This window comes from Salmo salar, chromosome 04 (assembly GCF_965601325.2).
Source record: "Salmo salar chromosome 04, fSalSal1, whole genome shotgun sequence".
In the NCBI taxonomy this organism is placed as follows: Eukaryota; Metazoa; Chordata; class Actinopteri; order Salmoniformes; family Salmonidae; genus Salmo; species Salmo salar.
The window spans coordinates 40,078,197-40,091,125 of record NC_138294.1 but is presented as its reverse complement, the minus strand read 5'-3'; the positions used below and the strand labels follow the sequence as shown (position 1 = coordinate 40,091,125).

At 41.4% G+C, this 12,929-nt stretch overlaps 1 protein-coding gene across 1 annotated transcript in view; it reads right to left on the bottom strand.

Annotated features, from left to right (window-relative positions):
- Nucleotides 1-8,589, bottom strand: part of adamts15a (ADAM metallopeptidase with thrombospondin type 1 motif, 15a) — a 34,049-nt gene extending 25,460 nt beyond the window's left edge. The window contains exon 1 of the mRNA XM_014195837.3: nucleotides 7,338-8,589. Within this exon, the coding sequence (XP_014051312.1) occupies nucleotides 7,338-8,285 (948 nt within the window). The 5' untranslated portion in view covers nucleotides 8,286-8,589. The remainder of the gene's footprint in view (nucleotides 1-7,337) is intronic.
- Nucleotides 8,590-12,929: the final 4,340 nt, after the last annotated feature.

Genomic DNA, 12,929 nt, shown 5'->3' with positions numbered 1-12,929 from the left:
GTTAGGGGAACTAAAACAACAACGGTAAGGTGAATTTAAGTAGTAGTTTAGGTGAATTGGGTAAAGTTTAGAATAAAGGTTAGGGGAAGGGTTAGCTAAAATGATACAGTTGTTCCCGACGTGACTTAAACACACAACCTTTAAATTGCTAGACGTTCGCGGATTACGCCCAACCAATCTCCCTACTTTTGTTTCTGTCTAAATTAACTAGACCATTAGTAGGTATCATACATCTTGGAGGTGCTCAGAAATACATTAAGTATGTTTCGTATTGCTCTGATGCCAGGCTGTGCACACTAGAGTAGAATCTTCCACAAACACACAGTAAAAACCCATCAATCCCCAAGTTCCTCTCAGCTTTGATCTGGTATTTAAAAGTATATCCAAACTGAAGCCTTAAAGTACTGTGACAAATTATTTGCAGTATATACCACAATTGTTAGACAATGAAAATCCAATCCAGATGTGTGTGTGTGTGTGTGTGTGTGTGCGTACGTGCGTGTGTTTTAACTCAATATCAAATAATAAAGTACCTGGGATTCTTTTCAATTAAAATGGTCAAAAAGAGTAATTTCTCAAGCAATCATTTTTTTACGACTATCTGGGAGTGGTCTGAGTGGGGAGGGAAAAACTGAGAACTAGCTGTCTTTTCAAACAGCTCTTACACTAAAAGGCCATTATCATCATATTCACAATTTCATATTATTATTCCAACCTCATAGTGTGGAAATATATATAAAACACAGGACAATCAAATTTTTTGATTGCACGAGGCCTATGAGAAAATATACTAAACTGCAATGAGCTGCTGTGTTTTCATCTGCCAATGACCTACTTTTCCCATCCGCCATCTGCCATATCTTTCCATGGTGTGGACTCACTCACCCAGCTGTTTAACACACATACACAGACACGAACGCACGCACGCACACACACACAAACACAACTGCCAATCCTGACTCTCCATCCTATCCATCTTTCCACGGTGTGGACTCACTCACCCAGCTGTTTAATGACAATGACAAATAATATTGTTCCAATCCTGACTAATCATAATTAAAAGACCCACTGCTTTCGGTGACCTTGTATGATTTGGGGTGGCAAGTAGCCTAGTGGTTAGAGCATTGGGCCAGTAACCAAAAGGTTGCTGGATTGAATCCCCGAGCTGACAAGGTAAAAATCTGTCGTTCTGAACAAGGCAGTTAACCCACTGTTCTACGGTAGGCTGTCATTGTAAATAAGAATTTGTTCTTAACTTCATCGGGGTAGGGGGCAGTATTTTGACGTCCGGATGAAAAGCGTGCCCGTAGTAAACTGCCTGCTACTCAGGCCTAGAAGGTAGGATATGCATATTTAGATTTGGATTGAAAACACTCTGAAGTTTCTAAAACTGTTTGAATGATGTCTGTGAGTATAACAGAACTCATATGGCAGGCACAAAGCTGAGAAAAAATCCAACCAGGAAGTGTGGAAATCTGAGGTTTGTAGTTTTTCAAGTGATTCCCTATCCAGTATACAGTGTCAATGGGGTCATTTTGCACTTCAGGCTTCCGCTAGATGTCAACAGTCTTTAGAACGTTGTTTCATGCTTCTACTGTGAATGGGGAGAGAATAAGAGGTCTTGGAATCAGATGACTGAGAAAATGACATGAGCTCAATCGCCCACACTAACGTGAGAGTTAGCTGTGTTCCTTTTCATTTCTGAAGACAAAGGAATCGTCCGGTTGGAATATTATGGAAGATTTATGATAAAAACATCCTAAAGATTGATTCTATACATCATTTGACATGTTTCTACGAACTGTAATATAACTTTTTTGACTTTTTGTCTGAACTCACTGCGCGAGCACAGTGGATTTGGATTACTCGACTGAACGCGGAAACAAAATGGAGGTATTTGGACATAAAGATGAACTTTATCGAACAAAACAAACATTTATTCTGGAACTGGGATTCCTGGGAGTGCATTCCGATGAAGATCATCAAAGGTAAGTGAATATTTATAATGTAATTTTTGTCATTTCTGTTGACTCCAAAATGGCAGATATCTGTATGGCTTGTTTTGATGTCTGAACATACATGTATTGTGTAACATGAAGTCCTATGAGTGCCATCTGATGAAGATCATCAAAGGTTAGTGATTCATTTTAGCTGTATTTCTGTTTTTTGTGACACCTCTCCTTGCTTGGAAAATGGCTGTGTGGTTTTTCTTGTCTAGGCGTTGTCCTAACATAATCTAATGTTATGCTTTCGCCGTAAAGCCTTTTTGAAATCGGACAATATGGTTGGATTAACGAGAAGTGTATCTTTAAAATGGGATATAATAGTTGTATGTTTCAGAAATTTGAATTATGAGATTTTTGTTGTTTTGAATTTGGCGCCCTGCTATTTCACTGGCTGTTGAATAGTGTGTCCCACATACCCCAGAGAGGTTAACTGACTTGCCTAGTTAAATAAAGGTTAAATAAAAAAATACTCCCCCTCCATAACATAAGTCATGTTGCTAGTGACAGCTCAGTAGGGCCTGGAGGGACATTCAAAAGCAACATGTTGTTGCACAGCATTGCAACAGAACAGAGTAGGGCCGGGAAACAATCAAAGTTGTAGTGATTCAATCAATCAGCCAATGGCTGATTAGTAGGGGCCTGGCGGCATATTCAAAAGAAACATGTTGTTGCAAAATGTTGAAAAAGCAATAGCGAGAAAGAATTAGGCTAGGCACTAAACAAGTTACACAACAACAAATGCAGCAGCTTACAACGACAACTGGAAACCTTGGTCTGATACACCAGTATCACCGGGAAGGGATTTATAAGATCTGGAAATACTTAGCTAGGTGTGTCCTTCCCCCCTTGTTACCCTGGTGTGTATCTGTCTATCATGGAAGTTAATAGCAAACTTAGTGTAGAGTTACTCTCCCATCCAGCCCTCTCTGGGGAAATATGAATCTGGCAGGTTTATGGTCAGAATCCATTACTAATCTTTTGGAAAAGGGGTTTTCACATACACTGCACATTCTGTGGACGTTACTGTGCGATCTCAGCAAGCTGCAGAGCAGTAAGGAAGGAGCCATGGGGAGAACTGAGGCTCCCTGTGAGAGCTGAGTGGTCTATATAAAACACATAAGTATAGTACATTAAACTCAGCATAAGTAAACATCACATCAGGCGCAATCTGTGCCTTACTCAAGCCATTGTGCTGTTGATTGCAAACCATTTCAAGACCCTTTCACAGGCGTCTAAATCTAATGTGCCTAACCAGCTGGGGAGAAATGGTTGAAATGGCATTAGAAACTGATTGAAATTACGTCACTGTGATGTCATGCCCTCTGGGTATTTAGAATGAGAATGCCTATGCCACAAGCATGGAAAGTGTCCTATGACTGTCTCCTGCTATGGACCAAGGTCAGCTGAGTGCATCATCAGCATCACCACCAGCCCATGTCTGTCAAAACCTATTCATTTTCACTGTGTCAAAGACGACTCCTCTCCTCAAGCAACACTGACCCAATTGGCACCCGGTGGTACAAACAGCAGACTTTCATTAGGCTTTTATAACATCCAAACTGTTCCATGTGTGCATTCCCCCTCCTTCTCTTTCCATTTCTCTCTCTTCCTCTCTGCCTCTATCTCACTCCAACTCCCTCTCAATTTGTCTACTTTCTCCCACTCTCCCCCCTCTCTCTCTCTCTCTCTCTCTCGCTTTCTCCCTCTCTTTTTCTCTCTAGTTCTCCCACTCTCCCCCTCCTCTCTTTCTCTCTCTCTGAGTCACAGACTACATACCAGTGTCCACCACAACTCAGCTTTAACATGTTTAATCAGACTTGTTATTATTATAGACAGAAACGAGTGGAAATGGAAAGGAGAGCTCGAGAGAGAGAGTGGGAGTGGGGTGAGAGGAGGAAGTTAGGATTACTGCCAATGAAAGACAGTAAAGAAATTAGCTCACACAAGGGTCTGCTGTGTGGTAGTTGTAAGGGCCCATTGGGAGTATTGGGTCTCATAATGACAGCTTCACAGCTGAAGGTGAGATATGTTAGTCTTTCACGTCCACTCCAATGTTCAGGAACATTAAGACTCATTTGTCATGAGGAATAATCTGAATGCCTGAGGGAGCTAAATTTAAACTGAAACTGATTGTTTCAAGTCTTTCTTTCTCCCACTTCCTTTACAAGTCCCCATGACAGTATCTTTTAAATGATGAGCCCAAGCCCATGCTTTGGAAGGTTTTACCTCACAGAACTGCATAGTATCTCAGTGGTCATAACAAATCCTGTTGCCAATGGTCTGTATGGTTACCAAGATTACGACAAAGGCAATGACTGCAGAGTGTAATTCTAGAGATAACATATTCATCCAACTTGTTGAATTAGGTTTTATCAATCTACTCCACTTCTACTAGGCCTATTATCATTGACATTACTTTTCAAGTCTACATTCAGCCTATACAGCTGCCAACTAAGCCAACCAAAGTGTCACCTGGAGAGATATGATTCTGACACATTCAATTTTCTAATAGTGATGCTGATCCATATTGCCATTTTTGCCACTCTTTGCCACTCTTTACCACAGCGAATGTGCTGACACACACAACAGTCAGTCTCTGATATGTTATTCATGTGTAATTACTTGGTTATAGCCTGGCATGAGACTGTTTATATTTAGTGGTTTTAGGATGACAGGCTCATATGGTGCCGCTTAAAATGACTTGCAAGGCTTCTTTGTCACTTTTGGGGTTTTGAGAGGAAAGCGTGTGACTGATGATGGCCAACTGTGCCACGCCACACTGCCAGTGCTACTAAGCCTCTTTTATTAGGTGTAAATCTGAGGGACTCGATAAAGTTGGGCTATATTAAAGGTAAGGTTTAGCCAACTGGAAACCACTATGGTAAATTAAAAAGCAACAAGATGTGTAATAGTGTAGTTATTGTGTAGTTGTTTAAAATCTCCAGTGTATTTTGAATACTCGACAATAAATTCTCCATCAATTTTCAGAATGATTTTCACAATATGTGTAGGTGAACAACCCTGACGAGTGACAGGTTGATAGGTAAAAAAAAGAATCGGTGTAGAGGTCACATGGTAGAAACGCAGGAATGAATGAAAATACACACAAACAGATCTAAATCAAAAAGCTAAAACTGAGCCAACAACCCAGATGAGAAATGTGCACTAGGCAGAGGAGAGGTGTGCTGACTCCTGTCCCTTGCGGCTGGCTGCAGCTGCGAGGATCTCCCTCCTCTAGTGCTGCTGTGGTTTCAGACTGGGGGCAAACAAGTGGGCCAGAGACGTGGCGGGAAGGAGGGAAGGATAGGGGAATTTCTGACATGTTCATGGTGATCTTCCCCAGGGGCATATTTAATGGGGAGCAGGCAAGGCATCCTCAGAGGGGGAAGGGGGAGGTGGGGAGGGACAAGCCAGAGCATTTACAGCTGGAGGCAAGGCAGGGTGGGGAAGGTCCACATAAAACAAGACACTTCCGATTGCTGCATCCCTCGGGGTACTGACGGACTGACTGACACTCCCTTGTCACAGAGCACAGGTCAAATAACTAAGCTAGTTGAATTAGTTTATTGGTAAATTTCCTATTGGAGTATTATGTTCAGTATGTTTGCTGGAAAGTACAGTGACTTGGTCATTAAGAGATTGGCCATGACATAATGTGCTATATGACATGATCCGGAATTATTTAAATTACATCTGCCAAGTAAGGGTGGTTGAGTACAGCACTGCACTGACATTAAGTTTGGCTCTGACAATCTATTTATTGCATGAAAGCTCTGAGACTACAGTAGCTAACTGCATGGTAACTGTATTCCTTGCTACTATTGGAGGTGTCTGAATCTCTCTCCCCACTAAATGCTTGCCAACCTTCAAGACAGTTAACCATGGACAACCTGCTTTACTAAGGAAACCAGAGGACTGTATAACGTCTGTGTCTGTCTGTCTGTCTGTCTGTCTGCCTGCCTGTCTGTCATATCACGGCTGTCTGAAACTTGGCTGAGAAGTGAGTGTTCGCATGTCTCTTCTTGGGTCAAAGAGCTACACCTTCTCTAATAACGGTTGGAATGTAAGGAGGGACTTCAACTCTGACCTTGTCTGAAATTTAGAAATGAATCAAAAAGAAAATATGTCAGCAAAACAGAAACAAGTAACTGCCACTCTGCTCTGACAGTAATTATTTCTGGTTGTAATGGTAAACTTGGACCATGTCCATCCCTGACCTTACTTCAGTGTTAGGGCTGACCAGCCGGTTGGCCACGTGGCATGTAGAGTCTTGTTGTTTGGCTGTGTGAGTAATGAGTGGTCTGGTCTGTCGACACTGTGCTGTGGGCGCGGCCCTCCTTCTCCCTCTCTCTCTCTCTCTCCCTCCCTCTCTCTCCCTCTTAATCTCCATCTCCCACTCCTTCTCCCTCCCTCTCTCTCTCTCTCTCTCTCTCCCTCTCCCCATCTCTCCCTCTTCCTCTCTGTCTACCTCTCCCTCCCAACAGGTGGGTATTGTCTCAGAGTTCATCAGAGGTGGAAAGTGTGTTTGAGTGCAAATCAATTAATGTTTAAGGGCAGGGACAACCCACTGAACCCAGCCTTTTATAAATAAGCATTGTGATTTGTGAACAAGCATAAATCAAGTCAGTGTCTACTTTATGAGACCTGGGGTTGGGTTGGTTTAGCTAGTTTTACGTCTACGACTATGTCTCATGTGCCATTGGGTTTACATGGATTTATGCCAAGGCTCCCATACCTCCTTGTGACACATGTTCTATCATATGGCATCTATGACACCATAGACAAACACATTGCCTATAGCTCACCGATGACTAATAGAAGATGCTGGTCAGCATTATAGACTGGATTAGACTGCTTATGTGGTGCATTCAATTATATTCCCATTTTCAAACTATTGCAATGGTCCAATGCATCACAATAATCCTCATTCTGCATGCAGATTACACAGTAATTCTAATTGCACAGATGCATATATATTTGCAAACCAAGGTAAAATAGAGGGTGCTTAAATCTATCCAGTTTCACTGCATGTACAAGTGTGAGGTCTAAAATGGAAATGTGTTTTTTGCTTATTGCAACTCCCCCTGAGAGTGGGGTCACAGGCAGGAATCAACCATTATTGACGGAGACCCTGGAACAATTAGGGTTAAGAGGGAAGATTGATAGATCATAGATTTTTCATCTTGTCAAATTCAAACTAGCAACCTTTCGGGTTACTGCCCCAACACCTTTGCAATAAGCTAGCTACCTGCCATCCCATGCTCCCATGGTGATCGCAAGGTGACAGAGAGAGAGAGCACCCCATGTTGACAGAATAAAGCTCAACTTTACCTGCTTGGTGAACAGTATGGCAGTATCCCAATACTCTGGATGCTTGTCGTTATTCTTATTCATCTTTTTTTGCCAAGTGCAGAAGTTACGCAGCGTCATTGCTGCATTGCCTGAGACTTTGGGTCCTTTGTCATCATCAGTTAGCACAATGAACTTGACAACTACAATGTTGATGGAGTTGAGAATACTGGGGTGTTTGTAGAGCCTAGCTGCCACAGACATGAGGGTCAAGAGGTAATGTTTAAGGTCATCTCCATGGAAACTAGCCATGGACTCATCAGCAACAACCAGCGTCTCCACGTATCTGGGGATGGAGGCAAATCTCTTGGATCTACCTTGGATACCTTTTAACATTGTTTCAGTCACATTGTGCCCTTTGTATAAGTGCTTGTATTTCTCCAAAGACGCGGCGACCTCGGGACTCAGACCCGTGTCCACCGCGCACCTGGAGGTCGAGTTACCATTGAAGTTATCGTTGCTACGGCGCCGGATAACATGCACGCTCTCGGCGCTCCTGGTATTTCCTGAAGTGGTGTCATTGTGGACAGGGTTGATGAAATATTCCCAGCCTTTGAAACCGAATGCGCCTTGCAAGCCCTTGCACAGACTCAGCGCTGCGTATGAGAGCCGGTCTGAGTTGACATAACCAGAGTAAAAACACCTGCTCAGGTCCCCGCTTGCAGCTGGACTGGAGGCAGAGACGGTGCGGGAAAGGAAATTAGAATCTGGATGCAAATCAAGCACTAGCTCCTGCTGGAAGGCGCTTATTTTAAGAACAATTATCCCCGTAAGAATATCCTCGCCGTTGTCAAAAACATTATGCTCATATTGTTTGTCATCCAGTCTAATGGGGTAGCAAAGTTCACTTTCACTCTCCATGCAATTAACGGATCTGGAGTGTAGAATCACGAAACAATAGAGCAATATTGTCCTTATGAACATAACCATGATTGATTGTATTGAGTAACCTAATGTAATGATCAGGAATTGAAATGAACAACAGAAATAGCCTGCACGAGCCGTAAGCGTTCCCTCTAATGCAGTCGTAATCAGTGATCGATACAACGGAGAATAATCCAAGGCGCGAATGGAAGGCTATTCTAAAACATTGCAGTTACAAGTCCGCTCAGTGCAAAATCCTTCAGTATCTGACCCGTTCCCATCATCTACCTGTCTGCTGAGCCGATTGCTGCCTTCTGTGGACTTTATGCTTTTGCGTCATGAGTAGCCTAAATATTGAGAAATTGTAATCAGAGTTTTTGGGGTCGTAACTAGTTACCACAGCCGCAAAGTCTTAATTATGGTTTAACCCCGCCTATTTCTACAATTTCTCTTAAAATCTGATTTTAAACCTAACCCTACATGTATCCCTAACCTTAACCCCACTGCAAACCTTATGCCTAACCATGACCTTAAATTAAGACTATAAAGCACATTTTTGTTTCAATGAATTTTTACGATATAGAGAATTTTGACTTTGTGGCTGCAGTAACTAGTGACAACAGAGTTTTTGGGGAGGCGCTCGGGAAAGCTCATTGGTTATGCGTCTCAGTTCAAGGTTTACTCTGCGACCACTTGAAACTCTGTACTGCATTAGCATCACCACTTCCGCGCAGCACACGAAAAACAGGGTTTCCGTCCACTTACCCCTCGAGCTGGGTCTGTGCTATGGTATGCAGTGCATAGCGCGCAGCCTGCCTCCATACACATCTGAATCCAACGCAACATTCAAAGCAAAGTAGCACAACACCAAATTAGTGATATAGTTTGCCTATACTCTACAAAATGTCATTTTATAACATGGCTTTGTGAATTAGTAAGATGTATCTAGGGTTAGGCTATGCTTCAACACCCACTGATGATACAAATATGGTCATCTTATTGGCAGACGAGCTCAGAGACAAACATCAGTGGCCGTGGATAGTGTGCATAATTTTAATCTTGTGCTCAATATAAACATTCTTTTTGGGGTTTATAATTAACTGAAACTAGTGGGCTACATGCCTATGCACTGTAGTATAATTGAGCCAGTGAGACAGCGTATAGGCTATATCTGATTATAAAGTAATCAAGCTATCACAATCATCATACTAATCATCTTCATCAGACCATTGGGGAAAAGTCAATTCAAGTTCAACACGAGTTTATAGCCTACAATGTAACACAGTTGCCTAATGTTACTATGGAACTGTGAAAATAATAATACAACACAACCTTGACAAAGTGAAACAATGTGATGTGTTGGGTACTTTTACTTAACGTTCTTGCTCTTTCAAGATCGTTCAAAACTCCAATTTAATTTAGATTGATGCCTGGCGGTGTCCAGCCAGTCCCCTTTTTAGATACAACATTCTGGATGCTGATACAAGTGCGGCATCTTGTGGCTAATAGGCAGAATCATGTACACAGCTTCCATACTGCATGTCTATGTGTCCCCTATTTGAAATAAGGTCTCACTAAACAAGACTAATCGAATAAATTGAATACAATTAGCTGCTATCATCCATTAACTGTTACGTTTTAATTGTGTGCATCATTTGTTTGATTTCTTTCCATTTAAATGCATTTTTTGTAACATACATGGGCTTCAACTCCATCACCAGAAGCGCCTACATTTGAATTGTGAAACAACACTGCCACATCGTGGTTAAAAGACGGTGATTTAATAATACTTTTGTTCTATCATTGGTCATTATGCTAATTTAGCTGACGCCTGATAGAGACTTCGAAGTAAAGTAGTCTATTGTAATGTGGCCATAATGGGAACAGAAAAATATGTAATAGACATCGAAGCATTTTAAAAGTCCCAAAGTGAATGTGATGCGATTGCATTTTTTTTTTTTCATTGTAATTTTGGCATTTTTATTTAACTCCACATTTGTGTGTTAGATGTGGGCGTGTTTAACTTAATTTAATGTGTCTAACGAAAACACAATTTTTACATTATTATTGGTGTTTAACAAATAGCCATTTTACATTTTTACTACCAGGCTATAACTGTCTATTTATAACTGCCTACTGATCCTAAATAATATGCACGTGTCGAGCTCAGTCAGTCACTGAGAATGAATAAGCAGCACCAGCACAGCCTACAAAATAATTCCAGAGAAAGAAAAATGTGCTCAAATCTTTCCTCTATGTATCATTCACGGCATTATGTAATCTATGTAAGTGCTTCCTTTGAGCTGAAATCAAATATTTGGTGGTAAACAGTCCAGTCACAGAGGTACTAAATACTGTACTGTCTTCGGTCCAGTCTTGTCAGATGGAACGTGAAGATGAGACTCGGGCCTTAAGTGTGCGCATGCAGTTCTGGAAGAGATTTGATTATATTTTCAGACTTAGGCTGCAGTTTGCCGCTGAAATAGAGAGCTAAACGTAATGGAGTGAGTTGAGCCAACGGTTTGCTGGTATTACTTCGACCTGACTCGGTCCCGGGACGTCCCAAGGATTAGATTTTCCCGTCTAGAATATCTGTTGGAACTATTGAAGAGTGGGCGTGCCAGTGAGGTCCCATTGGATCAATTTGATTTTAGTTGATGTTTTTTTCTGTAAGCACGAGGGGGTGGAGAGAGCAGCAGCAAATGTTATAAAAAAAATAAACCACTTAGGCCTATGTTTTAGAAGAGCAAGGCTGTATAAATACCACAGTCACGAGAAGTCGCCGCTTATTCAGTCTGCTACAGGTCTCGAGTCCTGACTTCAACTAACTATAAGAATAATTCTTTATTTTTAGTATAGCCTACTGTTTTGCAACTCCTATAGATGTATTGGTGGTTGTTTAGTTTTTAGGATTAAGATTTATAGCGCAATTTTATGCTGAGCACTCAAGACTGTATGGTACCTGTCATACGCGCTCTTCTTTATTCATAGCATTTTCTCTATTAGAAGAAAACATATCTTATCACACATTTACATTGTTTCTTTGATAGAACGTGGCTTGTGATAGGAATAAAATGGGGTCAACTTTGCATATCACTTTATTAACCCTGTCCTTAAACAACGTTGTGCTGTCGGAATTGTTCCACTCGGAGGAGACCATACCCGTCAGAAACAGTGTGAAGACCAGCGGTCGGCTCTGGAAAAGGAGCGAGGATCAACATAGCTTCAGATTGACAGCTTTCGGCCAGGACTTCACATTGAATTTGACTCCGGATGACTCGTTTGTTGCTCCAAAGTTAACCATTCAGCACATACAATCGAAACATCTGGCTGCGCTTTTCAACGGATCCAGATCAGGGCATTTTACCGGTGGTATCACCAAGACAGAGGGGAATTGGGACGAGCTTAAAGGCTGCTTCTTCTCAGGGAATGTGGACACCGACCAGGAATCTGTTGTCGCGGTGAGCCTGTGCCACGGGATGCAAGGGTTCTTCATAGCGCATGGGGATGTGTATCTAATTCAACCCAAAGTTCTTGGCCAAGGTAAAACAGAGAGATCACTCTTGCAGGTGCACATTATAAAAAGGAGAGTTTTGACCGACGCACAAAATTTGTCCAAGACTTTCCAAGCTTTTGATCAGGTGAAGGATAAGAGCCGTCTGGCCACAGATGACGGCACTGCATATCCTGTTGATGATGCTGAGATAGCGACGGGACGGAAGCGACGGTTTGTCTCCTCTCCAAGATATATCGAGACGCTGGTCGTAGCCGACGCTTCAATGACACATTTCTATGGAGACGAAATAAAGGTGAGGGCATGAACTGACACAAATTGATAACCACAAACTGAATATATCATTAACAAAAATTATAAACCAATACACTAATTCTATATATTTTTGCATTGGCTGCAATGTGATGGGCACATGTCCAAACGCGTCATTACACACGAAGGGTTTCCAAAGCAGTTTAATTTTCCAGACAAAAATAAGCGCCTGAAAGTTATTTGTGGAACTGTCAAGGCAGCCCAGCCTGGTCTCATAGACTAGGCGTAATATAGTAAATGTAAATCCCTGAAAACCTAAATTAGTATATGTTACTTGGTATGGTTACCTGGTAAAATAAGGGTAAAATAAATAAAAACATATTAAACATAAGATAGGTTATTTAAGGCAAAAATAAAAGGAGGGTGGATGGGTTGGCATATAATGCAAATGACTAGCAATTTTTGTTCTAATCTCATCATGGATAACTTTAGCATTTTAGCTAATTAGCAACTTTGCAACTACTTATTAACCCTTTTAGCTAACCCTAGCCTTAACCCTTTAACCTAACTCCTAACTGTAACCCTATCCCCTAGCCTAGCTAATGTTAGCCATCTGGCTAACATTAGCCACCTAGCCACCTACCTAACGTTAGCAACAAAAAAATGGAATTCGTAACATATCATACATTTTGCAAATTCGTAACATATTGTACATTTTGCAAATACATAACATATTTTACAAATTGCACATACAGTAAAAGTCAAAACTTTGGACACACCTTCTCATTCCAGGGTTTTTATTTGTAAAACAAAAATCTACATTGTAAAATAATAGGGAAGACATCAAAACTATTAAATAACACATATGGAAGCATGCAGTAAGCAAAAAAGTGTTAACTTCTCTAGGGTAGGCGGCAGTATTTTGACGTCCGGATGAAAGGCAT